The sequence below is a fragment of the Heterocephalus glaber genome, unplaced genomic scaffold (assembly GCF_053883595.1).
Source record: "Heterocephalus glaber isolate CG9 unplaced genomic scaffold, H.glaber_assembly_v1.0 deba00001472, whole genome shotgun sequence".
NCBI lineage: Eukaryota > Metazoa > Chordata > Mammalia > Rodentia > Bathyergidae > Heterocephalus > Heterocephalus glaber.
This window is the reverse complement of record NW_028258315.1, coordinates 86,598,474-86,610,949: the sequence shown is the minus strand read 5'-3', so window position 1 is coordinate 86,610,949 and position 12,476 is coordinate 86,598,474. Positions and strand designations below refer to the sequence as shown.

The following is a 12,476-nucleotide window of genomic DNA, read 5'->3' as shown; positions in this document are numbered from 1 at the left end:
GGTGTTGGTTATTCTCTTCGTGTCAGGCTACTTAGTTAACTCATGAGGTACTGAAACATTCAGTGACTTGCTAGCTTCTAATTTGTTTTCTTAGGAATTCTACGTAGTTAAAAATGAGCCAATATATCCTGGCCTCATACATACTTCCCATGGGATAATTTTAAATTATGTCTTGTCTTACCCATAATGGCTTATTGGTTTCCTGTGGTGGGCCAGCTATGGTCCGGTGGTGGTAGGTGCCTAGGCCACTCTGGGTTGACTGGGATTCAGAGCATGTCAGGAAGAAAGGATGCCGTGATAGATTGGTGATGTCTGCCTGGAGATAATACTTGGCGTCTGCCATCTTGGACCTAAGTTTATCTTAGCTTTGCATGTTGCTTTGTGGCTTCTCTCATACTGAGTTCAGACAACTTCCAATAGAAATGTCAACATAGAGACTGGCCTCAGAAGTAGTCTGTGGTCATCACCTGTTGACATTGAAATCTTCAACTGTCACTCTGTAAAATAAAGTTCGTTTTTGTTTCTCTGAACCCCAGCATGATGGGCTGTGCTCATCTTGGCCAGCATCGGCCATTTTTTTCACTTAGCTGAAAAACTTGATGTCATAGAAACAGCTGTTTTTAGGAAGCCAGGGTCTTAGTTTTTTGTGCGTGGAGCCCCTTGGCAGAGACTTGGCAGCCTTGGGCATGGTGCTGGGAATGCTGGGGCTCCTGTTTCTGAGGATATCCTCGTCCTTGGGGAGTCCCCTTAGGGTTCCTGGCCCAGCCCTTATTTCTCTGTTTAACAGTTTTCTCACAAATCCTGATCTTGTATTCTCCATGTGCCGTCAGTCTTTAAAATTGACACTCAAAAAATGAGAGGCCCTCTGTGTCCCCCATGAGGTCAGCTATGCTTCAAGGCCACAGCTTACTGTGAGGGCAAAAGCAAGGTTTCAGCTGATGGCCAAGGAACCAAGATGTCCATGTGTGGACAGGAGGTAATGCCTGCATTTGCGGGAACGGAGTCCGGGGGCCTTCAGGGATCATTTGTGGGAGGGGAGATAGGATATGGGCTGCAAAGCCTGCCCTGCCCTCTCTGTTCCTCTCTGATGTCCTCCCACAGTGAAGCTTCCTCCTTCAGTTCCTGTCTTTTCCCTCATCTCTAGGCCCCTGCACCCACTGGTCCCGCTGCTGGAAGCACCTCTCCATCCGCTTGCCCTGGGTGACAGTTGCTCCCTCTTGTGTCAGCTTAGATGTCACTCGCAGACCTTCTCTGGTCTCCTGTGGACTGGAGTCACTGTCTCCTAAGTGCCGCCCCTGTACACCTCTCAGCACATGTTACATAGGATATTAGAGAGGCATGCTTATATCGTCCTCCTGCACCGGATCCCTTCAGGGCTGCTGGCCACTGTGGGTCCAGCGCCTGGCACAACGTCTGCACATAGTAGGCAGCAGTTGTTGAAAATGATACAGGAAGCCACCTAGTGAGCAGAAGCTGCCTGAAGCCTGTACAATCAAGGCCCAGAACAGTGGCACCATCTGGGTGTGCGCAAGGCAGGGCTCCCACTGCTCGATGCTCAGATACCCGTGACCTGTTTTCCAGGCAGCCCATTCAGAGTTCCTGTGAAGGATGTTGTGGACCCCAGCAAGGTCAAAATTGCTGGCCCTGGCCTGGGCTCTGGCGTCCGAGCCCACATCCTGCAGTCTTTTACAGTGGACAGTAGCAAGGCCGGCCTGGCTCCGCTGGAAGTGAGGGTTGTGGGCCCACGAGGTGAGTACACGCCCTGCCTCCCTACCTGTGCTCACCTGCTCCAGCAGGACAGCTGGGACCTAGTGCAGGCACTTGGCTTTTGAGTGTGATTGTGAGCTGAAAATTACATTTCTCATATTATTTTATTGCTCCATCATCTAGCCAAATGTTAGAAGAGCCTGTTTAAAAGTAGGCAGGCCAGGGCCTCGGATGTAGCTCAGTGGCATTGTGCTTGCCTGGCAAGCGCAAAGTCCTGAGTTCGATTCCCAGTACCAGAAAAAAAAAAGCAAGACTATAATTTCGCTAAAAGTCTGTCTTTTCTCTCCTTAATAACACAGTCTTAGATGCCTTCTTATAGTTTCAGTTTTTAAGTAGCTAGTTGAAGCAAGTAGTATTTGGATTGTCATATGTAATATTGATCTGACTGCTTTAATACCTATTTCAACATTTGTGGGGTTCCTGGGGGTGTTCTGAATGTGGAGATTGGAGGGGGTAATTCTCTTGGAGAGGCCTCAAGTGAGATATGGGAGAATCCCTGGGAATGCCAGGTATATCCCGGCCCCCTGGATATACCTGAGAGAGAGAGTGTCTTTTCGAGAATGGGTTTCGTTGGCAGCCTGGAATTTAGGATTGGTATGACTGGCAGGTCATCTGGGGACAAAGCCCTGAAGTATGTAAAATTTGCCTTTTTTGGTAAACAAACACATTTCTCTTTGTGTGTCTAATTTCTTAAATAATCTGGATTTTTCTTCTGTGATGTGTTATTGTCCTCTAGAAGTGGCCAATAGGGACTTCCTCCTTTGAAGAGAAACCTTCTTTTTAATGGGGTTCAACAGGAGGCTAAGGCCTTTGAAGCTCAGGGCAGAAGTGGTTTGGGAGAAATGAGGTCATAGAGCTGGAATCTGATTCTGTGAAATTTCTGAACCTCAAGATGCGTAGGGGGGCGGCGCCACGGGGAGAAACTTTACTTAGATTATCTGCCTCTATTATGGAGGATTCGCAAGTAACAGCCTTCTAATTTTAGCTGATGAGATGGAATCCCAGTCATGGCGCAGCCCCTTGAAAGCCATTTCAGAGTTCTTTAAAGGTGACCCGAAGGGTGACTTTATGGAGACAGGTTTGCATTTTCCCATTAGCTGCTGCTTTAAATTATGTAACCTGAATGCTTCTTGGTGGTCCCACCTCTGAAATTAGCGTGTTCGTGCCTCATCTGCTTTGTGTAATAAGCATGCCATGCTTTGATTAACCTGCCCTGTCATAGACCCATCCTTCGCCCTCATTTCAGAGCTGGGATCCGAAGTCTGTCACCCCAGAGCATGCCTTGACTGTGTTTTATCGCAGCCTCTAAGTGTCCCCCACGGGCACCACACTGAGGGGTCCCTTGCTCCTTGAGATTGGCCACTCTCACTTGCCCTGCACCTTTACCCCAGCATGCTGTCACCGTAGTGGATTTCGCTCAAAGGTGGCCGCAGTTTTGACTGGCCAGCCCATTGGTTAGTGTTTGCGGTTCAGGGTCTGGACTCTGTGGTGCTTTCTCAGCAATGGAGTAAAATTGCCACATCCCAAGCATGCCTAACCAGCTTGTTAAGGATACAGTGTGTCTGCCGCATGCACCTTCGCCATACAGCCTCCAGCAGCAAGCACGGGCAGTCTCCTTAATTATACTCTAGGGCAGAATGAGTGTACTGTAGCCAACAGAAAGCTAAAGGTGTCTCTTGGGGTCATTTCTGCAACCATGAATTGGGCTCCTGTGATTTCTTAGGCCGATGATTATGGCCTGCTTGCCTTTGTGTTACTCATCGGAAACCAGTAGCTCTCGGGGATGGATATGATTCTGTTGCAAGCTCAGCCAGGGCTGGAGTGAAGAAGAGGCCAGGGAGTTGCTCAGATCTGTCATCTCTGTCCTCAGGCCTGGTGGAGCCCGTGAATGTAGTGGACAATGGGGACGGCACACACACCGTGACCTACACCCCATCTCAGGAGGGGCCTTACATGGTCTCAGTTAAATATGCTGATGAAGAGATCCCTCGAAGGTAAGTGCCTTGCACTTGAGGGGTGGACCCAGACCAGCTTCGAGCCCGCCCACCTGCAGATTGGCAAGCGCCGCTCTGTTTCTTCACCCATTCTTCCATTCATCAGCAGATGTTCCCCACAACCTGCCTGTTCCATACATGTATTGTCAAACACTCATCTTGCTGTTTGTGGTTCTGGCCCTACTGTCCCCCACTTTCATCCATCCTTTATAAAGGCAGGCTGAAGTTAAGAAGTTAGGGGTCTTTGGAGAAATAATATATTTGTTTCCCAGAGGCTTCCTTTTGATGACCCTCCCAGTAGTTTTCTCATTAAAACAGGTATTTCTGGGCCAGCGATTTAGCTCAGTGGTTTCGCCGCCGGGTAGCAGCCTTGTTTCCCCCTTCATATTACTACATAAGAATCTTGCACAGGGCCGGGGATTTAGCTCAGTGGTTTCGCCGCCTGCTGTGCAAGCACAATGACCCGAGTTCGATCCCCGGCACCAAAAGAAAAAAAAGAATCTTGGACAAACTCTTTACCTGTAGAACCCCTAAAACTTGGTTTTTGTTTTGTGTGTGGTTTTTTTTTTTTTCTTGTACCAGGGATCAAACCTCAGGACCTTGCACTTGCAAGGCAGGCGCGGTGCCAGTGAGCTAAATCCCTGGCCCTAAAAATTATGTATTCTTACACAGCTAAAGTTAAATGTGTCAATCTCCATATGAAATATATATATTGAGGGTATAGGTAAAACTTCCAACTTAAGGAGTATGATTTAAAAAATACAAAAAACACGGCCGGGGATTTAGCTCAGTGGTTCCGGTGCCTGCCTTGCAAGCACAAGGTCCCGAGTTCGATCCCCAGTAACAAAAGCAAAACAAAAAAACCCAAAAAACAGACCCAGGAATTTAGCTCAGGGGCACCGCGCCTGCCTCACAAGTATGAGGTCCTGAATTCAATCCCGGGTACCAAAAAAAAAAAAAAGAATACATAATTTTTAAATTACATTTGTAAATTTCTTTACTAGTACATATCAGGTACCGTATAAAGCATACTATATACAGAGTAAGAATAAAGAAGGAGAATGAGATGAGATAAAGTTCTTTGAATTTTGGTGACCATTGTCTTCGCATTGCAAAACTGGCTTAAATGTGTTTAACTCCATGTTTCTCAAGCTAGTTTGGGAACCCTTCTTCCTCAGACTGTTTGTATCCCATGGAACGCATTCAGGACAAGGCTGGCCTGTTACATGGTAGCTTCTAGCTCATAGTTCTAAATTGTATCCAGACTCATGACACTTTGATCAAACTCAGTCTCCTCTGTAAAATCTTCCTTTGAGTCCCAGTCTCTCTGACAGAGGTGAGATGTGGTGGGGTTGACTTATTACCTTACTGACCAGAGTCTGTGTGTCTTGTCAAGTCCCTTGAAGGTCAAGGTCCTTCCCACATACGATGCCAGCAAAGTGACAGCCAGCGGGCCTGGCCTCAGCTCCTATGGGGTGCCCGCCAGCCTGCCTGTGGAGTTTGCTATTGATGCCAGAGATGCTGGGGAAGGCCTGCTTGCTGTCCAGATCACGGTAACACTCAGTCATTTTCTGGAACCAAACTTATTAGCAAAACCCAATTTCCTGGCCAGGGATAAGAACAAGGGTTTTAATAACCAGTTTCTAGCAACTGTTAGATCTCCAAAGAGTTAGTATCTATGAGAGAGAATAAGCATGTATACCTGAGAGGTTTGAGGGTGTAGCGCCAGACACCTCTTTGTGGTGACTCTCCTGTATTTTGCTTGTACAACTTTTGTTTTTACTTTTAAGTGATTCAAATTTCCTCTTGGATCATTTAGGGCCTCGCTGTGTGTGACTTCTGTCCTTAGGGTATCCTCATGGGCCATGAGTCTGCCATGGGATCTATATGGCAGGCCGGAAGGAGGAAAAAAGGCAGAAGGGAAAAGGGGCCTCCCAGTCCAATCAGCTGTCTTCTGTAGCCCAGTCAGAAGTCCCTCATGGACATCCAGCCATCTCATTTGGTAGAAGTCAGTCATGAGTCATGGCTGTAACTGATGGCAAGGATCCAGGACGGGGAGGTCTATGTTCACCCAGCTAAGAAGGGGAGAGTCTTGTCACCAAAGAATGGGGCAGTGGATGTGGCGTGTGCATAGGAGCCAGTCCTGCGTACATCCCTGCATTTGAGTGTGCATGGAGCTAAGACAACGCCTTCGCTTGACAGACCACCCTGGGGTCATTGTCTGTGACCCACACCTCTGCCTAACAAAACTAGATTGTATTAAACTCACTTCTGTGTCCTCCCATTAGAGAAGCTAATCAATGAACAAAGCACGTTAAGGTTTTCCACAAATGGCTCCCGCATGTTAGCAACGCAATTCTAAATAGCACTTCTCTGTGATCCAAAGGACCAAGAAGGAAAACCCAAAAGAGCCGCCATCCATGACAATAAAGATGGCACGTATGCTGTCACATACATCCCCGACAAGACTGGACGTTATATGATCGGGGTCACTTATGGCGGAGATGACATCCCTCTTTCTCCTTACCGCATCCGGGCTACGCAGACGGGCGATGCCAGCAAGTGCCTGGCCACAGGTGAGTGCAGGTGGCGTCGGGGTCCGGAGTGTGGGCTCTGGGGTCATCCCACAATAGCTGTGTGATCCAGGCAAGTTTCTCAGCCTTTCTGAACCTCAGTCACACCCAGATTGAAGATCTTTTGGAGGGTGGTAGGGGATTCAGATTCAAGTGTGGTCCAGGATGAGAGACTGTTTCACAGGGTTATTGCAAAGATTAGATGGAGGTCAGGCCAGAAAAATGCTGAGCACAGTGCCAGGTGCACCATAGCTATGAGATCACTTTTGAAGTGAGTGCATTTGCTGGGGCATCAGCAGTGATGACACCCATGAGAAGCAGATTTCTGCCTTGGTGAATACGGGGTTCAGTTCTTCAAGAGTCACCCAAGGGCATTGCAGGTCAGAGCGAGAGAACCGCATCAAAGGGTTCAGGGTTTTCCTCAGGAATCCTCCATGGATAGTTGAGCCTCGCTGCTCATTCAGTTTCTAGACAGGACCAGGTGACCAGCACTGGCTTTCAGTCTCTTAAGGACAGCTCCTGCAGCCTGGGGTCGCTTTTCAAGGAGACTTTAAAACATGAACCCCACCCCTGAAACGAAACAAATTTGTTTCTCTTAAAAAGGGGAACCCACTCCTGAGTCCACCCTGATGTATCCTGTTTCTCTCAACTCTCATTCTGTTCTGGCATCAGGGCAAGGTGATGAATTGCTCTGCTGATCTCTTTCTGTCGCATCGGTGGCAAAAATTGAGAGACCTGAGCAGAATACTCCTCAGCCTGGAGGTGCCCTTTGGCCACAACTTTGGGCCTGTCATTCAGTGCGGCCACAGACCGGCTCCAGTTTTCTTTTCTCCCTCTCACTATCTAAACAGATGTTCTTATCACTTCCTCTTGCTCCAGTACTTGATTTTGTTTTTTCTATTTTTTTTTTCTTTTTTTGTACCGGGGATCAAACTCAGGACCTTGTGCTTGCGAGGCAGGCGGTGGAACCACTGAGCTAAATCTCCAGCCCCAATGGTTTTTTTTCTTTTTTTTTTTTTTGGTATTGGGGATTGAACTCAGGACCTTGCGCTTGCAAGGCAGGTGTGGTGCCACTGAGCTAAATCCCCAGCCCGATTTTGTGTTTTTCAATGCTGGGGATGGAACACAGAGCTTTTACACTGAGCTACATCCCCAGCCTTTTAAAAATATTTTAGGTTTTGAGACAGGGTCTCATTAAGTTGCCCAAGCTGGGCTTGAACTTGCTGTCCTCCTACCTCTGCCATGTCCCACACTCTTTGTTTACCCATGTGCTTTTAGCTTGTGCTTTTCTGTAGTCCCTGATTTTTGTATTGCTTCTATATAAAGAGGTACCATAAGTCAGAAAGAGATACAGAGACAGACACACACAGACAGACAGACTGGTTGTTGTTTGGAGGCAGGTAGTAAGGCTTCCCTAGCCAAAAATATTCTTTCAGGTTTTCCTTGTCGGGAAGCCCTCTGTCATCGTGGCAACCCTGTGGTATAAATTCTTAGAAGCATGGGATGGGTGTGCAGCAGGACGCTTCTCAGGGGAGCAGTTGGTCCCATTTTCTGTAGCGCAGTCTCCCCTCAGTGTTGCCATGCAGGCTGTGCTGGTCCCCTCCATCTGCCCTGGTAGATGATGAGCATTTGAGAGGAGCAACTGTGCCTTGCTTCTCCTTACAGGTACCTGTCACTCGAGAAAATGCCTGGTCTGTTTGCTGAAGACCAGAAGCCTTCACGTCCCGAAGCCTTGGCTGTGGGCAGACCAGGCCCAACCTCAGGGGGTACTGGGGAGCACTTAGAGCTTGCAGACGCCCTTATTTATTAAGGAATTGAGGGTCTGCCCTCTTGAGAAGCGCCTCCCAAGTGACCTTTAGGGTGTCCCTCTGTGGCAGCAGTTAAAAGTAGCAGTGCCCAAAAAAAAGTAGCAGTGCAAACAAGTGTGATTGTTCTCAGGCCTTGGGGACCACAGGTCCTTGCTTCCAGTATCTTCTTATCTTTCCCCCAGGTCCTGGTATCGCCCCCACTGTGAAAACTGGCGAGGAGGTGGGCTTCGTAGTGGACGCTAAGACTGCTGGGAAGGGGAAAGTGACCTGCACGATTCTGACCCCGGACGGCACTGAGGCTGAGGCTGATGTCATTGAAAATGAGGATGGCACCTATGACATTTTCTACACAGCCGCCAAGCCGGGCACCTATGTGATCTATGTGCGCTTTGGCGGTGTCGATATTCCCAACAGCCCCTTCACCGTCATGGTAAGCAGAATCCCTTCTCCAGACCGTGCTGCTGGCGTCAGATACAGTAACAGTGGCCACCTGTGGGGCCCTGAGAGAGCCCTACCCTGGTCTCAGAAACACAGAGCCCTTTGCCTCTGAAGGTATCTGGAGAATCTTACTGGTGACTGAGGTCTCTGTATAAGAGACTTGGGCAGTGTGCTGGCCTAAGCCCGTTTCAGAAAGAGATATTTTCCAGAAAAATGCCCTTTTGCAGAACCCTAAAGAAATGTGACCGTTGTTACTATTAGTTCTTCCTGCACACTCACTCCCTGTTGCATGACTGGAGAAGAGAGGGTCCTGATGCTCTTTGATCAACAGACTTGATCCTAGTATCTCAGGTCTGAAACTACCTTTAATTGTGATTTGGAAAGGTTCACTTTCTATATGAAGGGGAATTACTGTGTCCTGAAGCCAGGAACGTCTGAAATAGAAGGGAACCATCATGTGAATATCTGGGCCAGCACATAACTAGAGTCCTTAACACCAACCCCCTTTCTGGGGAGAATTGGAGATTGAACCAGGGCCTAAGCACTGAGCTACACCCCAGCTCTTTTTAGTTTTTATTTTGACACAGGGTCTCACTGAGTTGGTATGTTGTCCAGGCTGGGCTTTCACTTGTGATCCTCCTGTCTCGGCCTCCCAGAGTGCTGGGGTTATGGCCATGCATGACCGTGCCTGGGTTAATTTTCAATTCTGAGTGGCTCTTAGATCTTCCTGTGATGATGAAGCCTCTTCCACCAGGAGGGAGTAGAACCTTAGGAGAATTACCTCTTGTCAGCTCCAGAACCAGCCCTGTTGGCAGATGTGCTTCCGGCTCCCTTCCCATATCTGTGGCTGAGCGAGAGCAGCCACCCACCCACCCTCCCTTCACCAGGGGTTTCTAGGCTCCCAATAACCCCACCTCCTCCACAGCGGGCAAAGCACCTTTTAATTATTTCACAGTGTGCAGTAATGGAAAAGGATGAAAGGTTCCATTCCAAACAGAAGCCCAGGGACTTTCTTCCAAACAGCTGACAATCTGTTGTAGCCTTTTTCCCTTCCCTTGACGTTAGTGGATTAGTAAACATCATGGCAGAGGACTGGACGTGGCTCATTTATATCTCAAGTATGTAAACACTTGTCAACTTCGGATATTTTCCATTTGGGAATGTTTTTGTCCTGTGAGGAGAAAGCAGTGCAGCTAGAAAGTTTGTCTTCTTTTTTTGGTACTGGGGATCAAACCCAGGACCTTGTGCTTGTGAGGCAGGTGGCAGCACCACTGAACTGAATCCCCGGCTCAAAGTTTGTCTTTATTTACAGAGAAGGTCACAGTTGTAGTTTGTTGGGGTTTTTTTTTTTTTTCTGGGACAGGGTCTTGCTATGTATTCCAGGTTGGCCTGGAATTTGGGGTGATGCTCCTGCCTCAGCTTCCTGAGGGCTGAGATTGTAGGCGTGTGCCACCATGCCCAGCTCATTTATACTTTGAAGTTTGCTTTTATCCTGTAGTGGTTTTATTCTGTTGGTTAGAATTGGGTGGGAGGCATGAGCAACCTCTGGGCAAGGTCAGGCCCTGTGGCCCTTTGGCTGGGTTTGAGAGCCCTCAGGTGCCTTGAAGGTCTGAGTGAGAAAGGCAGGGTCAAAGTATTGGAGATCAGTTGAGTAGGAGGGTCTGGGGCCTGAAGTGCAGGCTTCCAAACTCATTAGGGATAAAACCTGTCTAGGCCCCGAGAACACACAAGGCAAGGATATTTTGTGGGTGCTCATAACCCTTTAAGCACCACTGAAGATAAAAGGCAGAAGGGCTTTGCTCTCCTATTGCTCGCTTTCCCCAGCCTTCCCCAGAGGGAGCAGCTTTCTCTTCATTGGTTTCCCGTGGGTAGATTCCTTCCCTGTGACCCCTTACAGGTTTGAGGCCAAATGGCCCTGGATACCTGGCTCTGCATTGATAGCAGGTGTCTCCGGGCACAGTCAAGCATGTCACACACAACACGTATAGTCGTGGACAAGCAGCTTCCTGCTTGTTGCCGGGAGAAGTCCTACACAGGCCATAGCCTCACCTGAAAGTCCTTTCTCCTGGCTAATGTGGTCCTGCATTAGCCCCAACCTGAGGAGCCCTAGGAGCCTAGGTCAGTGCTGTTCCTGATGCAGCAGCTCATGGAGCTTCCTGAGAATCACAGCCCTTTCTGCTGATGCTGGTATTTATAAAGTTAAAAAAATTCTCTTTCCTGACTCCTTGCTGCAGAGATGAGTGGCGTCAGATTTTCTCTGCCTGTACCACAGACCCTGAATTTCATGCATGGGACCATAATGTGCATGTTGCCTTGCAACTTGCTTCCTCCCTCACCGTGTCATAGATGGCCTTTCCATGTTAAGTCTCAGACATCAACACTTTTTAGAACAGTGGCTCAGTGTTCCCCGGACAGTCCTACATAATGTATCTGCCCAAGGCTCTGACTGATGGACATTAGGTTGCTTCTGTCCATCATGACCACAGACAGCTCCAGGAAAACTTGCACGCACCACTCAGCTGTTCCTGCTTACTGCAAGTGGAGCTGAGGGTTCAGAGGACACCAGCTTGCCCTCTAGAAGCGTAGTATGAATGTGCCTGCCCGTGACAGCCAGGGCCTCCCTGCTGTACGAGGTGATGCAGTGAGGAGGAGGTAGCATTAGGTTGTAGAAATCTGTTGAATCAGTGTCCCTCAATGCAATTCCCAACTAATCTCCATTTGCCACCAACCAGGCCACGGATGGGGAAGTCTCGGCCATGGAGGAGGCGCCGGTAAATGCATGCCCCCTTGGATTCAGGCCCTGGGTACACCTCTTTTTTTTTCTCCTTCTTGTGTTTCCATGTTTACTCAACCTTCGTTTTAGAAAAGCTACCACTTGCTTCTGGGGACTGCTTAGCCCTCTGGGTGACCTGGTCGTTGGTGTGTCCCCACTGTTCAGCCCTTCACAGTGATCCCATCCTGCTTTTTCTGTAAGACCCGCCTTTGCATCACCGTCATGCTCCACGAATCGCCAGCCGTCATGCGTGTGTCCATGCTCGTTGCAGTTTGTCTCCGTGGTTACTGTGCAAGGTGGGCAGCTGTGTGCAGGCCAGTTGCCAGCTCGGCTGCCATTTGCACATTTGTTTTCTGTTCAGGGACAAGGCCACCTGCTGCTACTCTCTGCCACTTAAAACTCACCTTCTTTTCCAGGCCACAAGCAACTAAACCTTTCCAGGTGGAGCCTCTTGGGACTCAGACATTGCTGTCTCTCACTTTTCCACTTTCCCGTGGGTACTGCTGGGAATTTTACAAGCAGACTGCCAAGCAATTTCTAGTAATTGGTCAGTGGGACTTTTCCAGTCCTTGAGGTTCAGCTGTGGGCCTGGGGCCAGTTAGACAAAGCCAGTACCTCGTACTTAGGTGGTCATAGCTCCAAATCCCGGCCTCTCTGGCTTGCAGAATTCCCAGTAGCTCTGCTCCTGTAGCTTCACCAGCCCACGCTATTGTCCACTTCACTCAGTGACTACTGCTTCCATTTTTAGGTGACTGAAGAGGCCTATGTCCCAGTGAGTGACATGAATGGGTTGGGCTTTAAGCCTTTCAATTTGGTCATTCCATTTGCAGTCCGGAAAGGAGAAATCACAGGTAAGCCCTTGGAGAGTGACTCACTTCCACTCCCTCACTCGCACTGGCACCCAGGTGGGCCCTGGGTAGGTGGTGGCGCCCCTCACCCAGTGCTCTGGTTTGGGCTGTAGGCGGTTGGTCTAGAAGCCTCTGAGATTGTAGAACGTGTTTCTTTGAAGAGGTAGTTTGCTTGCAGCTTGTGTTTCATTCTCAAGAGAGCCTATGATTTCTTTTAGGGTAGGAACTGCTTTGTGTAGGTGCCTCTCCACTGTTATGTTCCTTTTGCCCTTTTT

General features: G+C 48.8%; 1 protein-coding gene across 8 annotated transcripts in view; it reads left to right on the top strand.

Annotated features, from left to right (window-relative positions):
• Nucleotides 1–12,476, top strand: part of Flnb (filamin B) — a 143,946-nt gene that overhangs the window by 105,514 nt on the left and 25,956 nt on the right. For 3 of the 8 annotated variants that reach the window (XM_087182274.1, XM_004864233.3, XM_021243943.2), the window contains exons 25-32: nt 1,582–1,749; nt 2,753–2,845; nt 3,638–3,761; nt 5,158–5,314; nt 6,148–6,337; nt 8,325–8,572; nt 11,313–11,384; nt 12,102–12,204. In XM_087182274.1, coding sequence (XP_087038400.1) covers nt 1,582–1,749; nt 2,753–2,845; nt 3,638–3,761; nt 5,158–5,314; nt 6,148–6,337; nt 8,325–8,572; nt 11,313–11,384; nt 12,102–12,204 — 1,155 coding nt within the window. The remainder of the gene's footprint in view (nt 1–1,581; nt 1,750–2,752; nt 2,846–3,637; nt 3,762–5,157; nt 5,315–6,147; nt 6,338–8,324; nt 8,573–11,312; nt 11,385–12,101; nt 12,205–12,476) is intronic. The other 5 variants (XM_021243941.2, XM_004864235.3, XM_004864234.3 and 2 more) reach the window with 5 other exon arrangements.